This window comes from Halichoeres trimaculatus, unplaced genomic scaffold (genome assembly GCF_033239565.1).
Source record: "Halichoeres trimaculatus isolate MK-OKI-2021-1 unplaced genomic scaffold, fHalTri1.1 fHalTri1_scaffold_22, whole genome shotgun sequence".
NCBI classification, from domain to species: Eukaryota; Metazoa; Chordata; class Actinopteri; order Labriformes; family Labridae; genus Halichoeres; species Halichoeres trimaculatus.
In genome coordinates, this window is record NW_027437200.1 from 24291884 (window position 1) to 24307588 (window position 15705).

Consider the following 15705-nt stretch of genomic DNA (forward strand, 5'->3'; position numbering starts at 1 on the left):
TTGTTAGTTTTTTTTTTTTTTAAATAGTGTTATACATATGATATTTGCACTTGATTTATTTTAGATTAGATACAAGGGTTGCTTTTCAATGCAATGAGTTTGTCTTTTAAAGAAAATTTATGTTATATTCTACAAAGTATAATTTTAGTGGGGTGTCTTTATTTTGCAAAAAGAGAAAAAAAAGGTATAAACACCCATGAGCACAGTAAAAAAAAAAAAAAAAAAGTCTATCACTGTGCCCTTTCAAAACTGGAACTGAATGAACAGTGGTCCAATGTAGTCTTCAGAAAATCTGAAATCATATTGAAAAAAATGACCAGGACAATAAAAATACAAAACATAACAGCAACAGAATAAAACTCTAAAATACTGCATAGGTCATACTTTATAGGATGGATTTTTAAATGTATCGTATATATTAAAGGAGATCCTGAGATATTTGCTCTGTTTCTTTTTTATTGCAGGACAAGGTTCATCCAGGTGCTCAGCAGACACAGCTGTGACAGCAGATTTTAAGCCGAGTTTACACAGCCAGGATGTTATCTATTCTTCAATAAAGTAATGATTAGTCTGATAGAAATTTTGAAGTAAAACAGTCTGAAAGAGTTATTGTAATTGTATAGGCTGAAAAGCTTGTCTCATGGCTACATTTCTTTTTTAAAAAGCAGAAAAACAATAACAAAATTCAAAGAATAAAATAATATTGGTGGCCTTTTTTTTGTGAAAAAAGACATTATAGAAAAGAATGGCACAATTAAAATGTTGACTTTTGTTTCACAGGTAGATGATCTCTGAAGAAAGCCTTCAAGCTCTGGGACATTTCATTCTTAGCAAGGATTTTACAGTTATTGAAAATCTATTAATACTGAAGACCGAACTTGCTAAGTTTAATGCTTTCAATCTTTGGTTGCATTTGTCAACTGTCTTGGTTATTGTAATGCATTGTGTTTTATAGTTATTTACTATCACCTTGCAATTATGTGTGTGTGTGTGTGTGTGTGTGTGTGTGTGTGTGTGTGTGTATAAGGCGGTTCAATCAACTGTTATTTTCTTGAAAAATGTAATATTGTTGATGTTTTATTTTTTTATTTTTTTGAATACAATTATAGTTGTTATCCATGAATTACCAAGAAGCTATTATATAGAAAAGCAGAAAAAAAGTTCAGCACATTGTTACTTTTGGACATAGTTCTTTACTTGCATTCTTGAATATTTTTTATGCGGTTGTTGTATGATGTTTTTGTTTAATGCCTGACTTCACAGAGATGTCCAATGGACTGTTTCAAATTAGGGGTATAAAAATGTGAATTAAATTTTAAATTCCTCACTACTGTTCAAATTGGTCAAGCAGGGGGGACTCAGTGAGAAAGAAAGGGTTTAAATAAAAACACTTCAAGGTGCTGGATGGTTTTCAATTTTTGTGATGGATGGGTTAACAGGTTATTTAAGCCTGCAAGCCATTCTTTGTCGTGAACCTGTTTCCTGCTCAATCCACTATCTTTGTCCAGTCCTCATCAAAAAGCCATTAAAAAGACCCAGGAATTAACTTAAGAAAATTAAAAAATACAGATTATTTATGCATACCAAAACTCATGAAACTATTTGGACTGATATGGTTTCATAACAGGCTCCTGCTTTTGTACAGTTTATTTAGGGTTAGTGGTTTGTGACAGAGGAACAGTTAAACCACACAGTTTCATATGTCTGCTCTCACAGGTGTTTAAAACAAAAGAGCTGCAGCAGTTTTTAAATACACTCGCTGTGGTCAGTCACAAACATGACACTGTGACTGAAGCAGACTGAACTGATGTCTCACAACCATGAAGTGTCTAAGATATGTTAGAAACTTCTTTCTGACTTCAGAGCATACCTGTAACAAAATAAGAAGGACCAAACTGATAATTCAGTGTTATAACAGTACAGTAAAGCTGTGTAGACCTGTTGAATTCCTTCATTAGAGGGCAATGCTGGTCTATTCAAACAATTCTTCTTCATTTCTAAACCTGATCATATTTTTGGATTGTTTTTATTTATTCATTTTTCTTTCTCTTATTACTTACCAACATCATATGACTTACAAAGATACCTGATGTCTTTGCAAGGGCGGCCCTGGCTACTTTAGCACCTCTCTCTCTCTCTCTCTCTCTCTCTCTCTCTCTCTCTCTCTCTCTCTCTCCCCAGTCAGTCAGTGAGTGATTCATTTACTGAGCATAAGGCTCCCAACTGATTCTGCTTTGCTCAGTACATATCACCAGCAGGGAAGGGAGAGGGAGGGCGGGCTTGGGGGACATTGAGGTTAAAGAGAAAGTGACAAACGACGGGAAAGAGGAGAGTGTAACTGAAGTTGAAAATTGAACAAAACTTTTCAGTAGGTGGTTCAGTTCAGTTTGTTCATCCAGATGATTTGTTTGTTTGAATGAAATATTTATGAACAACACATCACTATCAATTGATCCCCCGCCGGCCTGCCCCCCATCCTCTTGCCTTTTCTCTCCAACAGTGTTAGTGACACACACACACACACACACACACACACACACACACACACACACACACACACACACACACACACACACACACAAACAAACAAACCTGTATGACTCTCAGGCTCAGCAACAAGTTGAAGTGAAGATAGGGGCCCCTGAGCACCCACTCCACATGGAAAGGTTAGTGTGGAGAACTCAGGTTTTTTTGTTTGTTTGTTTTGTTTTGTTTTTTTTTTTTTGTTCCTGTAGGTGCTCATGTGTCCTCACGTAGATTGCGCCCTGGGCGGTTGCTCACATTGCCAAAAGCAAAAACTGTCTCTGTGTCTTTGCCTGTGTGTATGAGCAGTTATCAGCACATTTACGCTGAAATAAAGTGTCAGAGGTGAAAGCAAGGTCAAGATATTAATTGTGTTTACTGACCACACTATTACTGTATTTTTATATTTCTATCATGTGACTGAGCATCTACACCCGGCCTGTGCTCTACAGAGAAACCACACTCTCTCTGTGGTTGTATTATAAGAACCTTTGTTTCATTTTACTTAAGTCATCTACCTTAAAATGGTGGCCATTAACTTCAGTTTTTGTACTAACAGTTGATACTATGATGTTCTCTCTGCATCAAAAAATGTGAACCACTTATAAACTATCTGATTAAAATGAAGTTTGAGATACATTGTCTTTGTGTGTGTGTGTGTGTGTGTGTGTGTGTGTGTGTGTGTGTGTGTCATCAACAACACTTTAACTTTTCCCTTTAGCTGTCACAAATTAAACATTTGTTAAAACTTGAATCCCTAAAGAGCAAACGTTTAAAGAATCCAAATAACTATAAATAAAAAATCTTCAGCAGTGGTCAGCCCTCACTTTAAGGAACAAGCAAACAAAAAAAAAGAAAGAAAGGAAAAAAAAGAAAAAAAACAGGAAGTGCAAATAAAACCATAAAACTAACGTGAGAACATAACTGAAACTGCTGGCAACACTTAGAGGTTTGTTGGCGCCTTTTATCAACTTTGTAAACACTGTATTGATTAGGGGAACTTGACGGTTATTTTCTTATCAGGAATTCAAAGTCCTTCATCATCAAAAGCACTGTCCTCATTTGGCCTACAATTGAATCCATGTAAATGTTGTGCACTCATTTCCATACTGGAAGTTAACAATGGTGGCCTTAAAAAGTCCAGTTCCCAATCAGGTCAAATTGTCTTGAATGTATATAACAGAACTTGCCTTACTGATTGTTAGGCAAGTGGAGATGCACTCACCTCCATGTTAGCTTCTAGCTATTGTAGCTATGGGTCTCCAGTGGTGCTACAGACCTTGGACAAGATATTTGTGGATGCAGTTGCTTTCTGTGGCCTCAGGGTGGCAGCAGTTGCATTACGGTGATTTCAAAAAGGTGGCCATTGTCTGATAAGATGAAAAAGACCAGGATATGGTTAAAATAAATGGATCTAGAAGGATCAGAATGAGGGGGCATTGTTTCTTGAAAGGTAAGGTGGGATAAGGAATAAGAGAAGGATAAGTTGGAAAGGATCTTCACACTCTGTGATTGAACATGCTAAACAGACATGCACCAATAGGATCCTGGACAAGCATTATTTAGTATCCCAGCAGTCATGGCCCATTTTCCTGCACAGTGGCCTTCCCATAGTGCCAGGAAAGTCAACTGACACCTAAAGCAAGCAAAAAGACCAGTTTTGGACTTGGGTCTGGACTTGAACCCTAATAAGCGACCCATTGGAGACTGGAGACTGCACAACTGCTTCTTCTTTATCGGCATCAGAGGAGCTGACGCATGTTTATATGAAGAGAATCAAGGTAAAAAGGATGATGCCAAATTTAGGGTAGATTTGCCTTCATTTGTCTGCAAAAATGACTAAAACCACTGGAGTATGCACACCGCACAGCCCAGGCTACGCTGGGATTAAACACCACAAACGTATGCATACAGGGCTTCTTCAAGACAACAGTAACCACAGTGAAGCAGGGTGCTTTTGGGCTCAGAATCCCTTCTGTTTTATAAAGAAGAGAGAGGGTAGAGTGATGTCTGTGGGCTGCTGTGAATGATGCTTCCTGTGATCTCAGGCTTCAATCAGCATATGACCTTTATCTGACCCCATCCAAAACATGAAAACCCATTGTGCCCTTCTGATATAACATGTTTATCAAGGACAACTAGACTTCTTTTCACCTCTGCTGGATAGATTAACTTTTTGAACTCAGGAACACAGTCTCTGTGAATTGGCTTGATCAATGAATTAATTTTTTTTTCAGTACTCAAAGCAACCAAAGCCTCAGATAAAAGTTCTCATGCTATAAACTGCTGCAGCATCTGCTCTTAACAGGAAAGGGAAACACTTCAACCTCACGTACAAGAGCCTTTATTCAGTCTGACGCTCTTTCAGCTGCAAGACAACATGAGGCTGACTGTGCTCAATCTGGGACTGTGTGAGTACTGAGTTTCTCTCTTCAAATCACAAATGAAAGTATATTTACTGGAACTGATATTGATACAACTTGATAACATTTTTTTATATCTAACTTGTGATTTGTTTGTGTGCTTCTGACTCACTTTGCTTTTCTTGTCTCTGCAGTGGTGTTTGTAATGGGGTTGTTGTATGAACAGAATCACAGCTATGCTCAAAAAACAGGTGAGCTGATTTTTTTTTTTTTTCATTCATTTATAGCTAAAGGAATTGAACCTGAAATGTTATACCAGCTGTGAACATTCCCTCTGTCTTTCCCAGATGCTTTTCCTCATATTGACCCCAACAGACTGCAGTTTTTTGAGTATGAATCCATACAGTTCAGCTGTGACGGACTGACTGGCTCCAGTGAATGGAGAGTGAGTAAGAAGACTCTGCTTGTGGCCACGCGATGGGTGAATTCAACAAGAACCTTGAGGATCCATCCGACTTTTGAAGGACATAGTGGACAATACTGGTGTGAAAATGGAGAGGGGAAGAGAAGCAGCGCTCTCAACGTCATGGTCACTGGCATGTATCAAAAACACCAACCTCATGATACCTACATGTTTGAAGTTTGGCTGTAGTTAAAGTTACTTCTTTTTCAAATATTTGCTTGTTCACTAAGTTTGATGGTTGTGGTAATGGCAATGTTGGGACAAGGGGATTCTCCAGTGAGTTTATCTGCTTCAGGATTGGCATAGTTGCTCCACAGGCAACAAGTTGCCTGGTTCAGATCCTTTGAGATCCTGTAAACCAGGGCTTTCCAAACTTTTCAATTTTTGTAACCTGAACCCTGACCCCCAAAAGTGGTGCTGAAGACCAACAACCACTGGCTGCAGGAATTCACTTGTCACTCCAAAATAGACAAACACAGTCCCTCTTATTGCAATCCTGCTTGTAGACCCAAACTATAGGCCTAAACTTGAGGAAAAAGAAACACATTGTTTATTTCTTTCCACAAATCATTTATCTTATTGGTAAGCCTTTGCAAAGTAGTGTCTGTCTGTCACTCTCCTACCATGCGTGGGTTCCACTTCTAAAACCAGGAACTGGCAAACAGATCTGCATCCTGTCACTGGTTTATGAGGGAGTTAGCCAAGTGGAAGGCATATGTATGATTTGGTGAAGTTTACTACTCAATCATGGTTTATAACCGCATGTCTCTCTGCTGTCCAGCTGGTGATGTGATCCTGGATAGTCCTGTTCTCCCTCTGAGGGAAGGACAGAGTGTCACTCTGCACTGCAGGAAAAAGTCTCAACCCCCAGGACTCGTGTCTGATTTCTACAAAGATGGCCATTTTAAAGGCACTGGGTATAAAGGCACGATGACCATTCTTAATGCCTCACTGTCTGATGACGGACTCTATAAATGCAGCATATCTGGAGCTGGAGAATCACCAGAGAGCCTTCTTTCTGTCAGAGGTGATGCACAACATTTTGTCAATCTGTACCATAAAAAGAATGATTTTGCTCAGGATTATTGACACAGGGTACCTTTGAATATTTCCTCATTTATGTTAACAGCAGATAATTCTCCAACTTCTAAAGACGAGCAACACACCACTGCTTCACCTCCTTTATCCAGCTCTGATTCCCAGCAGCTCACTATATGGCTGTCAGTTTCCTTTGCTATTTTCTCTGCGGCTGTGCTGGTCACAGGACTGTTTTATGAGAAACTCAGAGGTACAAATAAAATCCTGTTAAATATATGCAACAGCCAAATATTTCATGGTGTAAAGTGACAGCTCTCAGATTCTGTCTCTGTTTCTTGTAGTGAGACAAATATTCCCTTGGTTATCAAGAACAGAGTCTGCCCCAGGTGAGTTTTAAGACTGAAGCAATCCAAAGCATTTCCAAAGTGTCTAACTTTATTTTAATTCGTTAAGATGAGTCTGTTCCATCAAAATGAAAAACTATTATTGTTATTTTGTTTTTGATGTTTTCAGTTTATGCAAATTACCGTGTACCTGATCAAGAAATGACTGTTTATGCCAATGTCCCAAAAAAGAAAAACAAAAGAGGTACGTCTGTGACTTTTTAATCATTTTACACTGATCTATAAGTGTTTATATCCTTTGGTATATGGGGCGTACCAGTTTGACCACTTGAACTAAGGTTGACTTTGTTTTTCTTTATCACAGGCCGTCAGGGTCAAAATAAAAAGAGGACACAAGACGCCAAAACACCTGAAAACACCACCAAAAAGGAGAGAGGTACAAAGTAGATCTTGTGTATTGTATTTTTCACACATAAAAGAAAAAAAAAATCACATTTTCTGTCAACAAACATGTTGTGATATGGTAGAGTCAGAAGACATGTTAAACAGCTTCTCATTTTTCATTCTGGTCAGACACAGTTAAAGTTCATTTAAGTCCTCTCCAAATGTGATCAGTTGTGATTCTATTTTTCACATGACCAAATTGAATTTTAAAGCCCAGTGAGTGAATTAAGGGGTTTGAAAGGTGCATAATATAAACACAAAAAAGAGTTCATCAAATTGCAGTTGGTTTTTAGAATTTTGTTGAGATTGTAAATAACTATAAATGTTTGTTGTGCCTTTACGTTTCAGGGTCTGTAGCATCGGTTATAGCTGATGCAAAAAGAGCACAGCCAAAAAAAGAAAAAGGTATTCTGCTCCAGATTTTTGTATTTCTAAACTGACATTAAAAAAAAAAAAAACAAGAAAAAAGAAAGAACAAAGGAAGAAAAGGAGACATAACATTGATGTTAAATTCAGCCAATCAAGTCATTTCTTTGATTCAATTTTTTAAGTTCTGGGACCAAATGAACTGACTGTTTTATAAACAAAATTACCAAAATGTTTATTTATTTATTCTTTTAAACTACAACAATGGGCCAGCAGTTGATTTTACAAAAATTTAACTTGGGTGTCTTCTGCATAATTTTGATTTTTGATTTCTTTAAGTTAACTTTTCGAATAGACAAAATTATATGTAACTTATGTTTAAAATTTAATTTTTTTTTTTTCAAAACTAAATAACTGGTATTTCATCTTGCAGGTCTTCAAGCTAAAGACAAAGAAGATAAGTTGGATATTAAAAAAACTGAGAGGGAAAGGAGAGGTAATCTTCTAGAGCCATGTCACAGTACCCAAACAAAAGATGACATATAGTATATCACACATATAACCTGAAAAGTAAATCATACAGATGTGTCTATGTGGATGGAGAAACCTCGTACTGTTTCAGTATCAATATGGTTTTGATAATATAAAATAATTTATATCAGTGTAGACGTATCTGTCAGCCAAAAACTTTTAAATCTTTCTTTCTTTCTTAGTCATTTTGTCATATTGCTGCTGAAATACAGAGTGATTTTGTTTGTTTGTTGTGTTTGTGCCTTAGCTTATGGAACGGTCGCTGCACCTGGTACAAAAAAATTAAAAGAGAGGAAGACAACAGGTAATAAACTTGAAGTTCTCATGCTGATGATCTGTTATCAAACAACACTGACCTCATTTATTCAAGTTTAAATTGCATGTTTTGCATTTTTATTCATGAGATTTCTTATTTAGATTTCGTATTATCAATAAGGTTGATACAAGTTTCTTTACACTATAAGTTTTTTAATCAGTTACCTTTAAATCAGAATACATTTGGCTTACAAAAAATATAAACTCTGATGTCATCCGCAAAACATTTCTACACCGTTTAACACAAGTGGAGAATCAATATTTGCACAGAGAAAAATGAGAGTAAAAATATGAAATTCTGCTATAGTCAAAGTTTGATGTAGCCAGTGTTGTGTGTTTGCTTCAGTTTTAAAAGCTGTGAAGAATTGATCATTTCTCTTTTTTACAGATAGCAGGGAGCAGAAATGATGAAGGACTGGAGAGGAACACTTTGAATCTCTCTTCTGTGGTACACAAGAAATAAGCCAAGGCTTTGTTACTCTTTAGCCCTGTGTTGTTCTTTTCGTGAGTTATCTGGTTTTCACTTGCTGCTTAATGAAACATACAAAAGCCAAAAATAAAACGAAAAAACGCTCTTTATTATCCTCTAAACCTGTCAATAAAACACCGGGTTGGGTTCAGCTTACAACACAGCAGCATGTAAATGCCTGCAACGCCGGAAAAAAAGAGAGGCAGATTTCTAGTTTTTATATAGACATTGTCGCTCAGATAACTCATACTGTCTCAGAATAGAAGTTTATTTTTGAAAGTCTGAAGTTTAATCGTGGTGTAGCATAAACCACTTTTTTTCTTTTCTACACGTTCATATGCCGTCTCAGAGCTGCTGTAACCACTATCAGACTGTTTGTGGTGAACTTAGACCTTAAACTCAAGTTTGATGTGGGACAAAAAGGTTATTTGATTTACAAGAAAGCTATCATTAAATTTAGAGTCTGTCAAATTGATAGTGAGAGGAATTATTTCTGTAATATGTTCGTGAAAAGCACTGAAACTAAAAAATACCACATCTGTGGACAACCTTGGTCAGGACTGCCATCTAAAGGCCAATTAGAGTCTGTACATCAATGACAGAAAAAAAAACAAACTTAAATGCTTATGTCCTTCAAACAAAATGAAGAAAACATGTCAGCTTGAATTTCACAGCCATATATTTCCTTTATTAAGTCCACCTTTTAGATCTATTGAAAACATTGTCTTTGACAATCTAAGGCTGGCAGCTGAGATCTTGTTGTTTCTATTCCAGAATCTGTCTTCATGTAAAACTGACTGAGTTCATCTGAAATGACATATGGTATTAAATATGTAAAATACATTTGAAATAAAAACAATTTTGCTGTGCATTTCAAAGAACTTTTGGCTTCAGAGTTTTTATATATAAAAAAACACATTTTTTATCACATAGTATATATTATCTGAGAGTTACATATGTATGTATGAATATATATATATATATATATATATATATATATATATATATATATATATATATATATATATATATATATATATATATATATAAAAATCAAACATAAGGAAAGATTTTCCACAGTACATTAAAGACTTTTATTGACTTAACTATACTTTAAAGCATTTCAATGAGAATAAAAACCCCAAAACACACAGTAGACTTTATCCATCTATCTATCTATCTATCTATCTATCTATCTATCTATCTATCTATATATATATATATATATATATATATATATATATATATATATATATATATATATATATATATATATATACACATGTGTGTGTGTGTGTGTGTGTGTATAGCCCAGTAATGATAACAGAGTTGTTGCAGTTTACTTGCTGACAACTCATCATGTAAAATGCATTTACATTGTCATGTCCCCAGTGCCCCACCTGCTGGCTTGTTTGTGAACTGCACTTAAATCTTTGTCAGATGTCATTTCAAAGGATCCAAGTGACACTGAGTCACTCAGAATAATACACGTTGTAGCTTTTCAGCTGCCATCATTGCGCACAGTGACTCTTAGGTCTTCATATTGAGTTAGCTTGTTGGTTTGTCTCCTTAATGTCAGACCCCTAGACGGAAGCCTTCCATCCCTAAACCTCATTTTGCAGCACGTTTGTTCAAGTTCATGCTTCTTTGATTCAACCGTCTAGTTTGCTCCCTCTTTTCCAGTATCGAAATATTCTTCAAGCATTCCTGTATATCTCCTGTCTCCTGTACATCTCCTGTCTCAATTTTGTCCAAATGTGATTTATGCCCTTTCTTCCTGTTTTCTAGCTCTATCATGGACCCTAATCGAGGGTTTCTTTCATTATGGTTCTTCTGCTGAAAGCGGTCCATAAACCTCTGAAGTATTGTCTTATTTGCTCCTCTCTCTTTCTCCTGTAAATTCTCATTAGCCAGATCTTTCGTCGTCTCACTGCCAACAAGCTCTTCTTCTTCTTTTCCTCTCGAAGTTTCTATGTCAGTGTTCCTCTTGTCATCTGTACATTAAAAAAAGTTAACAAACAGGGAAAATGAACATTTCATGTGTTTTTGATGTAGTATTTTGATGAACAGAAATATATAAAAATGAAACGCATACCCTTAATAATACAACTCTTCTAAGCATCATATTAATTGTTTGTCAGGTACAGTGTGTTAAAAACAAACGAGGGGATGATAGGCATGGAACACCATCTTGATTTATTCTTAGGTCATGATCAAAGCTCCTTTAAAAATAGTCAAAAAAGCAGTTGTCACTCTAAAGTTGTAACTTACCATCTCTATTTTGCCTTAGCTTCCACAGAACTAAAAGGAAGAAGAAAACTGCCAAAGCAAGCAGAAGACCGAGTGACAAAATCAAAATAATACGAGCAACAGAGTACGACCTGGTGGTGAATACTTCATCTGAAATGACAAAGACAGGGAGCACAACATGACATTAGACATTAGTCTTTTATATTTAAACAAGTTAAAATCAGAAACATACCCACCTTGAATCTGGATCCCTGTCTCTCTGGTCTGGGTGATGTTCTTCTGTTGGACTCTACAGGTGAAGCTGTTGCCGTGGCTCTTGTCAACGTTCACTTTACTGCTGACGGTAAAGAGACCATCAGGACCTGTGAGGGTCTCTGTGGGTCCAGCAGGGAGGAGGTTTCCAGCACTGTCCAACCATAACACCTCAGGCTGTGGATACCAGCCTTTGGACTGACACTGTAACTCCAACCCACTGGAGCTTCTGTCGATACTGACTATGACAGGGGAGGAGACAGCACCTGGAAACAGACGTGGTGTTTATTACAGCTGCAAGTTTCCCTGTGTTTTCCTCCCTCTCCATTGGTTCACTGATTGGTTCTTGCTGTTGATATCAATAACCCTCCTTGTGATAGTTTGGGTTAGCGTTAGAATTAGGCCATGCATTTTTTCAGAAGGGTCATTTAGATTGTTGATAGCCCCACAGGGCCACATCAAGGTGGGGTGAAACAGTATTGGGTACCAGATTAGGTACTTGTTCACATAAAAATCAAACAGCACCTAAATGCATCCTTGTGACTGTGAAGGGGTGGAAGAAAGGGTGATTTTCCATGCTGGACATGAAGATAGCATTGCAAGTTTATAAATTGAGAAATAAATATGTTAACTTGAAAAACTTTTTATTAACTTTTTATTTTTATTTTTAAATGAATTAATATTTTATACCACATAAACACATAAAAATACCAAAATTGGTACTGTTTAGCACTGATACTTATTGTCAGGTACCGGTCTTTGGGACTGGGCATCAGTACTGATTTATTTAAAATACCAAAGGTATCCATTCCTAAATGGTATCAAAATGACCAAGTATCAAATTGATCACCTAACTCACCAACAACCAGACGAACAACAGCGTGTTTATTGACTCCAGGGATAAAGCATTTGTACGCCCCGGCATCAGAGAGCTTCACTTTGGAGAGTTTCAGAGAGACGTCACCAAACTTCAGTTTGTTGATGGACAGAGATGTTCTCCCTTTGTATTTTGGGTTTTGGCTGACCAGCAGGTCTTGACCTTCCTGCCTCACATGGACAAATCTGGGGTACAGGTCTGGCCTGGTCCACTCCACAGCCATAGAAACAGCGTCCACAGTAGGTTCCAGGTAGCAGGGCAGTATGACGTCATTGTCAGTCGTTGTGAATATTTGCTGAGGTGAACTGAGGACTTCATACTGACCTGTGGAGAAATGGACTTGTCATTGTAAGTCTGTTTTTAGACTGTTTAAAACTGTAACCACTGACTTTTATCTGATGTATTCATGTAGAGATTAGCTTGTTACCTGCAGAGCACTGTGTTAGCAGAAGAAGGCCAGCTATGTAAATGAAAACCTCAGAGTTGCAGCATTTGAGTGGGAGTTTAGAAGATTGAGGCATTTTGTCCTGAAAATTGGACAAAACAAATTTTCAACACGGTGAATGAAAATAATTCAAATCATCCACTCAAATACAACATTTTGGAGAGAAAGTCTTGTTCTTTTTTCTCTTACTGCTCAGACACCCAATCTGATTTATTGACAACATATTCCCTGATGAGGAAACAATTTAAAATCTACAGACAAATGTTTGCAACAACTCTAACATTATTTTTTGTATAAGCAGTGATGTAAATACATTGAGGAGTTTGAGTTTCAATCACCTTTGCCTGTACATCTTGGGACACCTTAACTGCCAACAGAGTTTTTTTCAATTTTTAATCTAAAAGATTGTTGTAGATGAAAAGGTCATTTAAAAAGATCACATACCTGCGTGACTTACCTCAAGACTGTGACTACAAGATGGTACAAGGTCCACTTATATATTTGCTTTCACCAATGGAGGTGTGGCTTACATTTTTTTTTCCAGTTTCTAGCAGTGGAGACTAGGCCTTTTTTTTTTTTTTTTGAAGCATTTTAATTTGGAACAAAATCCCCAAACCCCAAGACACAACTATAGATGTTAGTGAGTTTGCATAGAAATTAAAAAAAAAATAAAAAATAAAAAAAATAAAATAATAATAATAATAATAATAATAATAACAATAAACCTTAGCAAATCAGATACAACAATGAAATCTTATTCTCATTAGATTAAAGGTTAGAGCTGTGGGCATCAGTAAACCTTGTTTTGTAAACTTGTGTCAGGGCAATCATAAGAACAACCTGTTCATCCCAACAACATCCAAATATTTACTTTGAAATATGATATGATAAAAAATATTTTTGGAACATTGAGGCAGCATGGACAAAGCACCCAGAGACTGTTTGAGATCCTTTACATTACAAATCAGAGGCCAATAGGGCTAAAGACTGAACAATATTTGAAACATTCAAATTTTATTTCTGAAACTTTATCTTAGGTGTCAAGTTCGATTTAAAAAAAGAAAAACGTAACTCACCATTCAATTTATCCAAGAGAAGTCACCACAAAAACAGTTCAACCAAATGAGAGGACTCTCAAGAGTGCGTGCAACTTTTTTTTTTTTTTTTTCTATCTTTAAATTAGTCTACTCATGTTTGGAATCCAGTCTCCCTCTACAAAAGATAAAGCACAAAAGGTAGTTGCACGCCACATGTTTTCAAAGATGTGGAAAGTTCGACACAGTTCAGGTCTAACGTTGAGATACCTGTCAGAACAAAGGAAAAAAGTGAGTTTATTTTCATGAGAGACATTTAAAAAAACCTCTGGTCTGATATCTATCAGGAAAAAAGTGACCTTCATCAAGAAAGTCATGACTCTTGAAGATGACTTATAAAGAATAATATGAAAGTAGAAATCCCCACTTTTTTAATCATTCATTTTCCCCATGTGTTGGTCAGCGGTTTTTCATAGTGTGATAGACTGAGCCTGAGTCTCCGTTTTGTGCTTTTGTGCATCCTTTTTTTTTTTTTTTTTTTTTTTAAATATGCAGACCTGGACTTTATGTTCAAGTACTTTTTCAGGGAAGTATTGTGCTTTACTACATATTACACTGCATCCGTTAACAAACAAACAAAAAAAGGAATGTCATCTTATTCACATCCTCCTCCTAATGATAAGGAGGGTTAAAGTAAAATGGGTGAAAACAATACACACTGGTGCTGATATCACAACAAATACATTCACAGGTTCAAGCAGGGGCGAATCAGTGTTCGTGCTAAACACAGACATGTCTGTCAGATCACTGAAGATAAGCTTTAGGCTGACTGTTATCAGTCCAAGAGTTCTTGTCAACCATAAGATTCACAGTGAACTCAGCACGGCAGGCCCTCACCATGGGTATGTGGCAGTGTGGAGCACCAAGGGTTGGTGTTCAATACACAAGAAACAATCTGACAGACCTGACAGCGCCATCTGGAGTTCCAGGAAAGGATATAAACATCTCAGTCAGTCAAAGGCAACACATGTTCAACAACTGAATCATTTAAACATCATTTAGATTAGGTTTGTTTAAGTCTAGTAATGGTGGCTTGGATCAGTGGTTCACTTTACTTTACAAAGCCTGTGACTAGGGCTGTGTCCCAAATTTCATACTTCCATAAGTACACCCATTTAAACTGTAGTGCAGGTATTATCACTGTTTCTGTTATTGTATTAAGCACAGAAATTATATTGAGGAGAAAATCTGTTTTGTTGTATTTCCTTGATGCCAGAACTGTCATAGGCATACCTTATTTTTCTAAGTGGTTGTTCTCTGACTGTTGTTGTGATTGCTCGCCCGCTCAGGTGTGATTTGTCTGAACTGGAGTTAGAGCAATCCACAGAGTGCACAACTATAAGTTGCATTTCTCAGGAGTAAACAAAGGCTAACATAAATCCACTGTCCAAGTTACCCTTTCTCTCTGCAACTAAGATTAACTGTCCTTGTTTGGATGAAGCCAACAATACAACTACAATAAAATCAATCATGCTGTGTTTTCTGTAAGAGCTTTTTAGCTTCTCTTTTTATTGCCTGGAAAAAACACACACAACAACAGAAAAAAACTTTTAAAGCACATGTGCAATGAAGAATATGCATATATATAAAAGCATTGGACTCGTGATTTCCACTGTTTTATGATTCAGGTTTAGTTTAAAGCATTTTATATTTTAACAAAAATCCTCAAACCCCAACACAACTGTGGTTGTTAGAGTGTTATTTATGAATTGTAAAACAAATGAAAAAAACATGTTGTGGAAAAACAGGAATGTATGTGGGATTGTGCATTTAAGGCTCAATAAGTCTCATTAAAGATTAGACAAACACAAAAAAAAGGTAAAAAAAAAAAAAAAAAAAAAAAGGGGAGGAAGAACATCAAAAGCCAAGCAATTGTAACACGGTCTAACAGCTGTAAGATGATTAAACCTGACAACACAGCATGTAAGCTG

At 36.5% G+C, this 15705-nt stretch overlaps 1 protein-coding gene and 1 long non-coding RNA gene across 2 annotated transcripts; one reads left to right on the forward strand and one right to left on the reverse strand.

Moving 5' to 3' along the window:
* Positions 1-6717: 6717 nt before the first annotated feature.
* On the forward strand, positions 6718-7168 carry LOC141811206 (uncharacterized). The gene is made up of 3 exons (XR_012600156.1): positions 6718-6773; positions 6901-6975; positions 7096-7168. It is a non-coding gene; the product is annotated as an uncharacterized LOC141811206 (long non-coding RNA).
* A 4084-nt stretch (positions 7169-11252) lies between these two features.
* Positions 11253-14691, reverse strand: LOC141784437 (butyrophilin subfamily 1 member A1-like). Its single transcript, XM_074662276.1, has 4 exons — positions 14679-14691; positions 12218-12559; positions 11339-11624; positions 11253-11256 (listed from the first exon to the last, which is right to left on the reverse strand). Exons 1-4 carry the CDS (start codon positions 14689-14691, stop codon positions 11253-11255), a joined length of 645 nt encoding a protein of 214 aa, XP_074518377.1.
* Positions 14692-15705: the final 1014 nt, after the last annotated feature.